The sequence below is a fragment of the Streptopelia decaocto genome (assembly GCF_964273445.1).
Source record: "Streptopelia decaocto genome assembly, chromosome: 10".
Taxonomy (NCBI): Eukaryota; Metazoa; Chordata; class Aves; order Columbiformes; family Columbidae; genus Streptopelia; species Streptopelia decaocto.
This window is the reverse complement of record NC_138665.1, coordinates 2451446-2465751: the sequence shown is the minus strand read 5'-3', so window position 1 is coordinate 2465751 and position 14306 is coordinate 2451446. Positions and strand designations below refer to the sequence as shown.

The 14306-nt window shown below is 46.2% G+C and overlaps 1 protein-coding gene across 1 annotated transcript in view; it reads right to left on the bottom strand.

Annotated features, from left to right (window-relative positions):
• LOC309444443 (vascular endothelial growth factor receptor kdr-like) overlaps nucleotides 1-14306 on the bottom strand; it is a 131415-nt gene that overhangs the window by 82638 nt on the left and 34471 nt on the right. Inside the window, exons 2-3 of the mRNA XM_082062256.1 lie at nucleotides 12871-12967; nucleotides 8862-9073 (exon numbers count right to left, since the gene is read on the bottom strand). Coding sequence (XP_081918382.1) covers nucleotides 8862-9073; nucleotides 12871-12967 — 309 coding nt within the window. The remainder of the gene's footprint in view (nucleotides 1-8861; nucleotides 9074-12870; nucleotides 12968-14306) is intronic.

Genomic DNA, 14306 nt, shown 5'->3' with positions numbered 1-14306 from the left:
TACCATATGTCTAGCCGGTAGCTAGAATTACACTGTCCTAGATCATAAGCTGCAATCTGAAGCCAAAATATATAAATTGAGCCTTCCACCATCAGGATTTGAAATCTAGATGGTGTTTGAAAATCACTGTGCAATTAACAGCAAGAGGCAGTTTCTGGGTTATAAAGATTGGGTTGGGAAAGGAAAGGACGGCTTGAGCTGTGATTGATTGTTAATTGCTACTGGATATCAAGTCTCATGGGCATTATGTTTACTCTGTTTTTTTTAAAAAAAAAAGAAAAATGGTTTCTATTTTATGGGTCCTTCTCTCTCCTACAGTCAGCGGGGTTTCCCAGGTGGCTGTAATGTGTGTTGTCTCGGGGCTTTATCCAGTTTTAGGCTCAGCCTAAAGAGAGCTCTCTCCGCCCAAGGCTTCCTATCCTCCCCATTGCAATCTGTGCTGGAGCTCTTCATCAGGCTGGGGTGCCTGTGTGAGTTTGGGGAGAAACTCCTGATGTGAAGATGCTACCATGGCAGCTACTTGCAGGGCTAAATGATGAGAGTTTAAATGTGAGTTTAGGTCTACACTTTGGCCATCAGTGGAACGCGACCCTGCAATGAAAGGCAAAGGCACTTGCAGGTGAAGGTCAAGCACTCACTAAATAACCCAGGTTATGTCAGTGAGGCAAGGGAGGCTTTTTTTATCCCTAAGTGTGAAACTCTGTGCAGAAGAAAAAATAATATGTGCTAAAGAGCATCAGCCTGCAGAGCAAGAGAGTGAACCCTGGTGCGTCCTGTCCCCTGCTTGTGCTTCGCTCCAGGAGCTCCAAAACCCCCGTGTAAATACTGAACAGGGAACTCATCAGCTGCCAGCTGATACCTTTGTTATGGTTTGCGCAGACAAAAAACTGAATCCTTCGTGAAGCTCCTGAGTAGTTCAGGCTGGCTGTGGCGTGGAAGAACGATCTGCTGGGACATGGGGAGTGTCACTGCCAGCTTTACTAACATGTTCACCACCTTCGGTTAACCAGCAACCAGTTAACTCCTTGTAAAAACAGCTCTCAGAGACAGGACTTCTTGAAAGAGAAGGGACAAAGGCACTTTTCTTTAAAAATTATAATCTTAGCTGCAGGGAAGATCTCCAGTTCCAGATGGTGTGAATCGACTGCACTCAACTGTTGCAATTGGGCATGGGAAACACAGGTGCCATCCTGCAGTACCAGACCTGGAAACTCTCTGCAGCTACCAGCACTGAACTCAGAGGGAAGAAATTCTCAGCGAAGAAACACTTTATGAAAATAGGGTATTTCCCTGCAGCTTGGCACATCTGTTCCTCCTGAGCTGGGAAGGTAATATGCCCTATGAATTTTACCCCTAAAGAAACACCTCTCAGTTTCCATAGGATAATTAAAAAGAATAATTTACTGTGGGCTGCAAAGCTCATTATATGTGAAGAAAGACAAGAGCCATAGCACGTTGGGGACTTATCGGCTGCAGCAGCGGCTGGGAGGCGAGGGAAGGGCCCCTTCCCTTCGGTCTCAGACTGGCTCTCTGGCTCTCCAGGTCAGTGGAAGTTTGCAGGAAACTGCAGCCAGGCCAGGGTGTTACTGTTTACCCAGCACAGCTCAGGAGGGAACACAAACAGCAAAGCGAAGGAAGCCGAGGCAGCGGGACGTGGAGGGGAAGGGGCCTGCGGTCCAGCCACAGGGACAGAGCCAGGCAGAAAAATCCCTCTTGCTGCACACGCAAAGGTCAAGTGCCTATAGGAACGCTGGTTACCTTCAGGCGGTGAAACCCTGTTTAAATTCTCTCTCTGTCTAGAAGGAGAATAATTGCTGCTTGAGATGAGCTTAGGGCGGGCCACTTTTAACTCAGCAGTCTAATAGCAATTGCCTGAGGAACATGCAGTTCTCTCTTCAAGCCTCCGCAGTGACAGCATGTGAACACAGATACAGGACTCCTTCGCCTCGCGGTGACATCCGTTCTTTTGTTTAGCACTGTGTGTAATATAGGTGTCTATCTGCCAGGGAGTGCTGGAGGTCTGCTATTATGTCCTGCTCACTTGCCATTGGAATCCCACTCTCCAGAGCGCTCACAGCCCCTCCTGACAGCACATGCAGCTGAGGGACCGGGCTGCCATCAGCGTCACACGCCGGGAACTCAGCACCTTGTACACTCAGGCTCTCTCCTACAGCTCTTGACTTCTCAGCCTTGTATCACCTGCCTGCATGTTCAAAGCATCCTCCTGAGACACACACAGGAGTTCGTACAGGATTTGGGGTTCTTTTCCTTTCTTCTCGTTTCATACACCGTGATGGCAATTTGTCTCCTGATATTTGTACCATATCCGAAACTGTGGAGATAGAATCACCTCCCCCGTGCTGATAGTATCCATCAGCCCACAGAGATGATAAGCACTAAATGGCCTTTGAGGACAGTCATCCATGGCTGTTCATGTCTGTGAAATTCCTGAATGTTCTCATTTCGCTTCTCACTTTGTTCCTGTGAAAGATAATTCTCTCACCCTCACTATTTATTTTATTCATTCAGCTGATACATTAGCTGGGAAACCTGGGCAGTCTCACAGGTTCTTTGAGCTCATGTTTTGACATAACCCCCATGAAGTTTGTCTTTAGCAAGGTCAAAAGCACTGAGAGGAGGTTTATAATCTGTTCTTTATGTTAATAGGATCATTAGCAGTTAAGTGACATTTTGGTCAGAGCATTTTGGAAAGCTTTACATGGAAGTTGCCTAGTCTGCTGTATTCCTCCTGGTAACACATCAAAGCTTCTTCTAGGTGCAGGAGTAACTTCTATAAAGTCACTTGTTTTGAAAATGGATCTTTGAAAATAAAATAAGAATCTTTTCAGATTGGCAGGCCAATGGGAAGAATTGGTGGTGGAATGCTTAGATTAAACAGAAAGCAGAATATTTTCTCTTAGGCAAAACAAAACTGACTGCAAAACCCCCAGAAGCCATTCTGAGTCAACATGAAGCATTCTGTTTTGGTCAAATGAAATACATTCTTCCCCTGGAGATTACTGTTAGAAACACAGGAATATTTGTAGAGAAAAATATTACTTTAAAAAGTAATCAAAAATCATGGAAGCAAAATGCTCCTCACTGCCAAACAAATAAAAGCCAAGACAGGAGGATTTTTAAAAACACAAAACAAAAGCACCTAACAAACAGGTCTCCATGCTTTGGCTGGAATTAAGTTTCAAGCATCAGAAGAATTCATAAATTCTGACTCCCTGCAACACTAGATTTTAGGCAGGCATCAACTTTGTAGAAAATGTTCACCAGCTCTACCAAAGCCCCATCAGTAAGAACAGGTCCCCTACCTTAGCTGCTGCCAGCTGCAGACCTTGGATAAGGCTCAGCAATTAGCAATTATTAAGTGAATAACAAATGGGAAGGAAGAAGGAATGTGTGCGTGATTTTGGCTGTCGAGCTTTCATTTAGAAATTCTTTATCAATGAGAAGGAGAGGATCGTTACCTCTTCCCGCTGGGATGTCAAGTGCTGTCACTGACTTCGTGCCAGGACCTTGTGCTGCTCACTCAACATCATGTCTTACGAGGCTCCTCCACATATCCTTTAGGATATGATCTGAAGACACTGAATGTCTTGATTTCAGAATTAAAAGCATCTGACTTTTCCCTTGGATCCAGCCCTTACTACTTGAGGAACAACAGAGAGGGTCCCGCAGAGTGACTGAGCCTGTATTTCCACATCATGTGGCCCTCAACACCGTTAGCTGGGACATGGTGCCAAACCCTTCCACCAGCCTGCGCGAGACAGCGGCTTATCTGCTGGGCTCCACGCGGGCAGACAGGACGGGGTTTGCCTATCGCTGCTCGCTGCGTGTCTGGCAGCAAGTGGAGCTGTCTCGGTGTCTCCAGCGTGAAAGAAAGAAAGAAGAAATACAGCTCCAATTCTCTTCTCACTGGTAATATCTTCTGGAAAGCAAGCCAAAGCCCGAGTCAGGGCTGTCACCCCGGCCCTGCATTTCTGCTTCTCACACTCAGATTGTCTCTGTGAACTGTCAAGAGAATTAAGGAGGCAGAAATCAGCTTCAGAGGACATCAGAACCCAAATATGATCTCATGTGAGGGGTGCTTTCATGCACTTCTGTCCTCTTTGGATTTCTCTTGGTGGGGAAGGGATGAAGAAGATGGGGCTTCCCATCGCTGGGCTGTACTGTGTGATAGAGCTGATGTGACACTCTGCTGTGATGCAGCACTTGTAGCACCACTGCTCCTCACTGTGCCGTAACAAGGGAGAGCTCACCCCTTTCCTTGGGTGACCTGCAGCGGGATGTGTGCTCTGGCAGGACAGGCGGCTTGAATGCATCCCCTTTTTCCATCAGAACAGCCTTAACAGGACTTGTACTCCCATATAAAAGTCTATCCGGCTTCACATTTTCACATTTGATGTGTGGTGCTTGTGCTCTGGACTCCTGGCAGGACCACACTGTGGCTTTGTGGTGTCCCTATGAACTTTGAAAGGACTCAGATTCTCTGCAGGGTGTCTTCTGGTTACACTGTGTTCCTGCAAACAGCAGTGCTGAAAACCAAACCCGTGGAAAGAAACAAATCACTCCCTCAATCCTGCCGTGTTCCTCACTCACAGTACGGCTGAGATGGTGAAACTCCAGCAGCTGAATTGCTCTGGCTGGGAAGATGCTGTTAAAATGGTCGCTGATCTGTATGCTGAAAGAGTGAACCGTGCTGGGCACAGACAGGAATTGGCGATTCTGCCCCAGTGTACCTGGACCCTTTCGTGGCAGCCAAAACTGATGTTTTGGGCTTACATCCATCATTTAGTGACAATTACAGTGTCTTGGTCAGAGGAGGTGGGACTCATGTTTCTGAAGTAGTTATTTGAAAACCAGCCCAGTCATGGCCATAATTATTTAAAGAAATGGGAAAACAGCCCTACTTTGCATAAAAAATAATGGAGGATGTCTGTTGCTGGCCTGTTCACCCCATGTCTGCGATGAGATTGTCTCCTTCAGCCCTGTGCTTCTACCAGCACTATCGGTGTGTGTGGACAGGAATCAAAGCACGGCTTGGAAACTCGGATGGATGTTTCTGGACACTATTTGACAAGATATGACCGGTCCCAGTTGCTACAGTAATAATGTTGCACAAGTTGCGGATGGAGAGAATCAAAACAGAATTGAGCTCACGCTCCTTCCTATCGGTGCACTGGCTGAATGGTACAAAAAGGCGCCACAAATCCCTGCTGCTGCACAGAGCCATGGACCGCGAGGGGAAATCACTGCAAGAGCTGAGGCAGCATTTTAGCGGGTATGGAGAGCTCTTCCAGCAGACACCCCGAGGACTATCTTACTTTGAGACAATTTGTTTGCTGACAGTATTTCAAATGGCTGAGAGCTACAAGGCCTGACTGCTGCCTAGGCTGGGGCCTGGGACAGCCCTTTGGGAAGATGGAGTGAATCTTTGCTTGCTTCTCTAAGCCATGTTAAATTTTATATGTGCCCTAGGAAACACTGTAGAGAGGGCTCTCTATATTTTCACACAAAATAGACAGCCTGCCCTTTCCTTTGGCACAGGCATCTCAAAGGTTGAAATAAATGAGTGCATTCCTCACAGGGAAGTATCCATTTGGTTGGGAAGGGTAATTGCAGGAGATAGGGAGAAGCAAATGACATTTGCTAGCTGGTTTTGGCAGCATTTGCAGTGGAGATGCCATCCGTGTGAGACTTTCTGACGTGGGATTCAGCTGGTTTGCGGTAAAGACTTGGCTTTGCTGCTGCTGCTGGTCCAGAACTGACTCAGCAGAGACAGCGTATTCTTGCTTCCCCCATTCACCCTGTTCTCTGACAGCAGCCCTGGGACAGTTGCTTGGCTGCTTTTCCCGCTCAGCTCTGCAGCGCCGTGTTCGACCAGGTGCTGCATTTCCCTGCAGTAATTATCCCTCGGAGTTGCAATGAGGTTAAACAATGCACTTAACAACTTAAACAACTCTTTCTGTTCCAGCCCTAAGATATGTTGTATTTTCAACAAGGAGATGGGCAGCAGGAGAAGGGGGTTTTCTTCCTTTTTAATTACAATCTTTGGGACTTGGAGCTGCAGTGGGAAGCAGAAAAGGCCTCGGGAACAATTATTCGGGATTAAGATCCTGAGTTCCCCCTGCAGACTGCCGGTGCACGGCTGAGGCATGGTGGCCGACCCGGCCGCCTTCGGGTCCCTTATGATCCCGCTGATGTGCAGGGGTCACGGCTCAATTGCACCGCGGGGGAGAGCTGCTGAATGCCAGATTCTGACAGAGCTTAGAAACTCCACTAGGGAGGCTGTAAAAACAGAAGCAAGCACAGGAAATAATAACCAATAAGCAGGGCTTCCGATACAATCATGTTCTCATTTTGGTGTCAAGCAGCAGGCCAGGAATGAAGGGAAAAAATACCATTCCCTTTCCTTTTTTGGCAATAACGGCTTGTAACCTCAGAGGAATCTCCAGCCTTCAGGGTCTGGCTTGACATTTTTTCACCCCACCTGGCTCAGTCTCACAAACACCCTGCTGAGCACTTGCTGTCTCCACAAAACACCCGCAGAGATGGCTTTTGGATCTCACCCTCGCCTGACTCTCACATGGAGACAACTGATGGGCTTCTCAGTCATGCCCAGACACCGTCAGATCAATTTCCTTAAAAAGGCACTTTTAAATATTGAAGAAAATCGTAGGTACATTCCGAATGCCTTGCTTAACTTCACAATTTGTGGAGCCCTTCGCTGAAGGTGAGGTCTTGTCCCCAGAACAGCCTGCTGGCTTTCCACAAATATACACAGGAGCTGAATGGGAGGAAGAGCGTGCCCTGAGGACAGCAGCCATGCCGAGGTATAAATAGCTTTATTTCACTGCTGCGAGCCTATCGACTGCGCTGCTGTGGCAGAGAGCAGCTTTGGGGCTGATGAGCATCTCGCCAGGACACGAACCAGAGGGATCCGGCTGACTTGCCTTTCTCACTCCATGTGTGTAATACAAGCTGGTTCATTCTCTACCTCAATAACTTTTAAAGCACGGGAGTCTGAGTAAGAGCTTTTAGCACAAGGAGGGCATATAACACAATTAAATTGCATCTGAGAGAGGACAGTCTTGGAGGGTGATTTAAAGCAAACATCCATCCAGTGCTGTTTTTCAGGGGAACCTTGGCACAACAGTCGCAGCAAGCAAGAGGACATCCTGTGATTTTTTTAGATTAGCGCTGTTCCAAGCGCATCACCAGCAAGCATTTCATAACTTGAGGTATTTTCTTAAGGAAAATGCTCAGGCAGTCCCAAAAGATCTATAACATTTCCTGCACGTGCTCCCGCCATAGAGTGATGAAGGCCTGGGTAGCCCGCCAGGGCACTGAATCAGGAGAGAGAATTGAGTTTTCAATGCACTGTTTCCTGAAGCGTAGGCATTGGGCTGGGTTAACAATATTAGGTGTGGGGCATCTGAGGAGTATGTAATGAGAAAAGGAAACAGCTCAGCACAACAACTAGGGTGGATAAAGCAACCAGGGCTTAAGAGTAACAAGAAAAAATCAGAGAAAGGAAATAGAAAGGCAGAAAAAAAAAAGTGACCGCAGGAACTAACAAGTAACACCAAAAAGCTACTTTCCGATAAGAGGAAAACTTGCTGGGAAAGCAGGATAAGAGTAGAAAGGGACTATTCTCAATAGACATGAAGAGACAGGAAAATGTCATCCACATGAATCAAACAGGTGTGTTCACCTGGTAGTGCAGAAGTTGAATTTAGCTGTGTGGGCGTTTTACAGTCCCCTTGGGATGGAAGTCACCTCGTGGAGACGTATGTTTTCTGTAAGTATAAGTTTGATGAACTATTCAGATAATATCAGACAAACCCATTGCCTCTCCAGCATTTGTTTTAGTAAGAGGATTCAAAGACTCACAGTTTAGCATTTGCTAGAAAAATGAATTCATTTCATGAGTATTTGTGGGGAACTGAATAGCGAGCCTATTCAGCACCAATGGAGTTCATGATGTCCCCTATTCAAGACGCTACAAGTCAGCTCCTTTATCTGACTACTCACAATCTCAGCTGGAAAGATCCAGGGTGATTCAGTGGTTTAGTAATTCATTTGTCAAGCAGAGCTGAAAAAAATTGGGGAATATTCTAACAAGAATCTGTATTATTGAAATGGTTGTTCAGTGTATTATATTCACTTAATCACAGAAGACTGTGCTCCTCTGAAGTTTCTGCCTCCATTTATTATTTGATCTGAACTGAACGATTCTGACACATGGGGAGAGGCAGCTCAAAGAGAACAAAAATGAGCAATAGGCCATTTTTGCAATAAAATATGTATAATGCAGTCATCGCTAAGTATGTCTCACAAATGTGAAGGACAAAGCAGTAGACAAACGTGTACGAAGAACGCTGTCGGGGAGTTTCATGCCTGGGGAGGAAGGGAAAGAAGCAGGACTTGGGTATTGAGGGTGAATCTTAGGAAAAGCACTGTGATAGCAAAACCCTTTAGGATAGAAGAATTTAGTCTTAAAAGGAAAATAAGAGGAAAAGAGGTTTAAAGAAGTCAGTGTATCAGTTATTTGAAACAGAAAACTAGATGGGACAGTCTAGTTTTCAAGTTCCGGCATGGAACGAGATGGGTAATTTCTGGTTCTCACATCTGTGTCCCTGTGAATTCAGCAGACGCGAAAATCCAAATATATCCAGGCTTTTCAAAATGTCAAAGCTGGCGCTTGCTCCAGCGCTGGGCCAGTGGGGAGCGGGGATTTGTGAGAGCGTCTGAACTGGGCTGTGTGTTGTGCCTAGCACAGATCCCACCGCTGAACACAACTTACAGTACCAAAAAGACACAGCAACAACATGAAGTGAAATTCTTACCTCTAACAAACACATAGATCTTGGCCGTGAGATCCTCATTAGATAGGGAGTCATTGTGAACGCAGGTGAAGTACCCGGTGTCGTTAGCTGTGACTTTCCTGATGACGAGCATGCTGCAGCTCTGCCTTGTGCTATTGCGGCAGTTACTGACGTGCACCCGGGGGTCTTCCTTCTGGCCCTCCCTCAAACGCCAGCTTACAGAAGGTGCTCCCCTGCCAACACAACACCCCAAAATGAAGAATACGGTCATGACTTCAGAGAAAAGTTGGGCTTCCTTCCGGCCAACTGTCACCGATGTTCCCAGTGTTCCTACTCTTGTAATTTGGAAATGAATGGTAAAGGTTGCTGGGTGCTGGCGTTTCCACCCATAAGGAGTTAAGGTGGGTCACCCCGCGTTCTGCCCCAGAGCAGAGGAGATTCCTGAAATAGTCTGTGGGAACTGTAGCAGGATAGCTCCTGGAGGAAACGTGAGTTTGTTTTTATAACACTATATTTTAGCCACTTCAAACTTTAGAAGGCACCACATAAAATTATATGTTTCTTCCAAGCTGAGGACTTTGCATATTTTAACAGCTAAATTAACTGCTATTTTCCTATGCTAAGGCTGCACAGAGAGAAGGGAACATTTATGTAACTTTGCATCACCTTTCTGACTTAATCAGCAGTGACTCAATCTTGATTTTTGTGAAGGATCTGGAACTAATCAGATTACAAATCTTAGAATATCTGCCCAGTACACATTTTTTTTCCAATTAATCTTGTCATGGCAGTCAGAACATAAAGACAGCAGGGCAGACGATCCACCATTTCACCACCTGACCTGTTCGTTGCCTTAGATATGATCACAGCTAATGTCAAATGCAATTCTGTGTAGTTCACCAACAAAAAGCAAAGCTTTTTTAAAACCTGTTGCAAGACTCAAAGAGAGCCTTCAACCGACCTCAGTTAGCCTGGAAACAGGCACTGGGTGCGCCGGTCCTGTTGTGCTGGAACCATCAGGCCGCCCCATGGCAGCAGGAGCTCTTGGAGCTCTTGGGCTGCACTTTGAGGGCTCTGGTGACACATTAGTACATGCTGGACATGCTGGTGAGATTAAGATGACGGTCTTTTTGTAGCAGGCTGTTTTTTGTTGGGCAGTATGGAAACTGGTGGGATGTGGGGGTAATGGTCTGTAGATTTTTCTGGGGATGAGGTTAGTATTAGAGGGAGGTGGTTCTGTCTGTCCGTGTTGGCAGAGAGAAGCCACCCTGCAAAAGGCCATGAGGTTGACTCACCCCTTCTCACTCAGTCAGTTCCCGCTGACCCAGTGGCATTTGTTGAACTGAGGAAGGAGTAAGAGCCTCTGGATGTCCCCAACCGAGTGTCGCCAGGGAGAAATCCGGTCTAGACACATCGACTCAGTATAGAGATACTAAAACCCAGTGTATGTAACAAGCAAGCTGTGTGGAGTTTCCAGTTAGTTAATCACTCCAGCTACTCTTTCTGTGCCAGTGGCTTTGTAGTGGTGCAAGAGGTGCAATAAGGGAACGCGTTTGCCAGCAAATTCAGTGACACTTAAACAAACATCCTCTTGGCCCCCGTTTCTGCCCGTCCTTTAGTCGCCTTCCTGAAGATGATGCGGACACGAGGCTGAACTCTTGAGGTTATTCCCAGCACGTAGCTGAACCAGAGCGCTGGGAGAAGTGTGAATATCCTCTCTGGTGAGCAGGCTCACCCTCTTTTTGGATGCACTGTCGACTTGGACAGCCCCACCTCATCCGTCACACCAGCTTCCCGTCCTTCAGAGCGATGCATTATTTTTTGACGTGGAGGTCCCTACCCAGAGCTCTTTCCCTACCTTACTAACGTCATTAATGACATAACGACCGCCGCTGTCAAGAAAGGGACTCCTGGCCCGGAATATGGAACAATATGGAACAATGCCGCTTCACGCTCAGGCACTCAGCTGTCATCGTGTCCCTTCCCCTCTACCGTCACCCAGTCTGGTGTCCCTCAGGCCTGGAAATCTGCACCAGCGGCTCTGCAGAGCAGGCCGGGCATTCGCACGCCTCTGCTTCCTCACACGTGCCCACCTTTTCCTCCTGTGTATTCTGTCCTGGTGGGCGATGGAGACTTCAGCTATTGCTCTGGGATTTTCACACATCTGCAGAGGGGAGTCCCAGAGCAGCTTTGGCCCCACACCTCAAATGAATGGAGTTGCAGGGCGAAGAGATGTTCACACAGGGTTACCCTCGGCTTGCTGTCTCCTGCTGTGCTCCACACAGCCCTCATGCCCCCTGGAACCACCAAGGACCCAGAGCTCCTTTGGAGCCAACTGGGAGGGTGCAGATGCTGCTGTGTCGGGGCGCAGGGTGACAGACATCTGCAAAGCACCTTCTGCAGGGAATCTTGCACTCCAGCTGCAGAAATCTCACTTCCAGCTTCTATTCCCAGCTCTTGCGTGACCTGAGTCAAGGAACCGCAGAGCTCCGGGCCTCTGTTCCCATGCTGGCATGACAGCACGCTGACAAATTTTCCTGTTTCTCAGACCTGTCGGGTGGATTTATTGCTTTGCATCCGTAAAGCAGTTGGGGACTGAAGTGCTAATAATTTCTTCATCTATTTATTCATCTGGTGAGATGACAAAAATAGGATGTTCCTATAGATTGAAAAGGCAGTGGGTGGAGAACTGCTGAAAACTATTGGTTTAAATGGCCTGGAGCACTACACCGAACTCATGTCCACGTAATGTGCTTTATGAAGCACCGCATCTAGATTTTAAAGGACTGTTTAAACTTTATTGCCATCATGTGTGCTGCCTGCCAAGCTAAAAATACCACTGTAAGGTTGTTTTGACCTCATAAGCCCCACGGCTAGCTGGAGGTATTTGGAATAAAACTGCCTTACACTCCAGAAGACATCACAGATTTACACCGCATGAGTCAATTTACCTTTCACTATAACAATGAGTTAAATAGACTAGGACAAAAATGAGAAGGGGCATATGTGTCACCATAAACTACAGCTTAGATTCACCTTCCCACTCCTTTTTCTTACTCTTTCCAGTAATTTCTGTTGCAAGAAACCATCCATATAGTGGCTACAGTCAAGGGGACTTTGCAAGAAGTTGTAAAAATGTGTGTGCGATAGTTTGTATTACCTTGAGCCTTCTCTCCTGCGGTGCTCTTGGAAGACATTAGAAAACAACCTCTCATAGTAGTTTGGAGCATAAATCACGTTCAGAACAAGTGACACCTACATGCATCTCAGTTTGAGGCCTCTTGTGTGACCAAACAAACACATTTGACTCTTTGTACTTGCTGCTCAGTCTTGTGCCAGTCAGCTGGGACCAAATGCTACATCCCCCATTTCCAGAGGCTCATGTCCCTGTAAAGCACTTCATTACCTACATTTTGCTTGTTTCTCGTGTGGCTGGTTTTTACACATTGTGCCAAGAACTGAAGAGCTGCCATAATTTACAGTATCAGCAGTCTATTTCTTTATGAGTCCTGGTTATCTTTGATTTCAAGAATATGATATGTTTAAACAGGTCAGGTCTTTGAATGTACACATATTAACTGCTGTTTATTTAACTGTCGTCTTATAGGCTTGATGGTATTTGAGGTTAAGAAGTTTAAGCTTCTATGTGTATATATAAAGAGCTAATGACATGCCCTGGTGATCTTGTTTGTCATTTACTTATGAACAGGGAGCGAAAGGGTGATTTTAGCTGCAGAGGAGCTGAATCTGAACCTGTTTTCAGATGAGGATTTTCCAGACGTGTCCTTAGTTGTGGCGCACCCCCCTCCCATAAGCTTTCCCATGTGCTGACTCAGGGTTTTGCTTGAGCCCCTTGACAACATAAGGAATGTGGCCAAGCTGAATGCTGACCTGAGACTTTCCTCCCTGCTCTGTTACAGCCTGTCAGACTCTCCGTGCAGAAACACACGTGAGGGTAACCAGGGATGCCAGCTGGGCCAAGGTAATCAATACAACCAAGGAAATCCAGCATTGCTGGAGCAATCCTTACCTGCATTTTATTTTCAGGGTGTCTCCCGGCGAGATGACAATTTGGTCTTTTGCAATGCTTAGCGTTGGTTTCTCAAAAAATTCTTCTTCAGCAAGACCTGACCCAAATAAAGAAGAAATCATCATTAGGCAAGCTATTCAGCATGGTCACAACAGGCACAATACAATTGAAGCAAGCTTTTTGTTTTGTAAATAGTTCCTAATTTGGGGGCCCACACAGTGCTCGCATTTATACTCATGCAATTCAGTTGAGCGTGGAGTTAGTTGTGAGATCCCCTTTGTTTTTAGGTTCCTTTATTCGTCTCTTTTTTTTCTAACACTGAGCACCTGCATTTCTGCTAATAGTCTTCCTTTTCTTTTTTTAGAGCTAGCGTATTACTGAATTATTCCATTTCTAGGAGAACAGATTCATTTCAAATGGATTTTACACGCATATAAAAGTGGAAGAAGTCAGATCTTTGGGAAATAATTTGATGTGTGAGCTCATACGTTACATTTTAAGCAATAGGAGAAGAGAGAACAATAATTCTGGGGAGCGACTCTGATTCACAACTGTGAAGCATCTGCTATATTAAAACCAAATCAAAAGCCTGCTGTTTTCCAAAGCACCGTTCACAAACACTGCATTTGAAGTAAATAGCAAGCTGCTTGCTGTGTGGGCATCGTGGCTGTGCGCTGGTGTCAAGCTCCAGGGCAAATCTCAGTGTGTCTGGGACAGCGTCATCGGTGCTGGGGTGACAAGGGTTGTCTAATGACAATGGTCTTTAAGGACAGTAGTGAGAAAGGTCTCTCTCATCATAATCTGGCCCAGGAAACGTCTTCTTGATGTGAAACTGTCCTCTGTGAGATGCATATCTGAGTGTACATCCACGACAATATAATTTTCAGAAAGTGAAACGGAGAAGAAGCAGAAGTGAGGTTGGCCAGGCTGGTTTCCTTGTCCAAATTCAAAGTAACATAATCAAGGAAAGGAGAAAACAGACTTAGATAAGTATCTCAGTTTCCAAAGCTCTGACATTAAAGCCGTATGTTTTCTTCACCCCCGCACCCCACTCTTCAAATCTGTATCTTCTCCTTTGCCTTGAACTTGATAAGCCAGAAATCTGTAGCTGGGCTTATAACAGAGGCATTATTCTCAGAATAGTGAAGATAGCATATCTAGCAAAAAGAGAAACATTAGGGTTTAACTTTTCAACTGGATGAAGCAGTGATTTTCTTGCCTCCCACCTCCCAGCTCATCTCTTTTTTGCTGGATTTGAGTAAAATGCTCTTAGCCTGGCACATTCTCTCAGCATGGAGAGTGAATCACTCCCACTTTGGAGGCTCTGCCTTCTTCCGTGAGCCATTCAAATTCCCATCAGGAACTCAGCCAGTCCAACTAATCTCACGGTGCCAGAGAATCCTTCCCAAAGGGGATCCTGCCCTTGGACTCCTGTC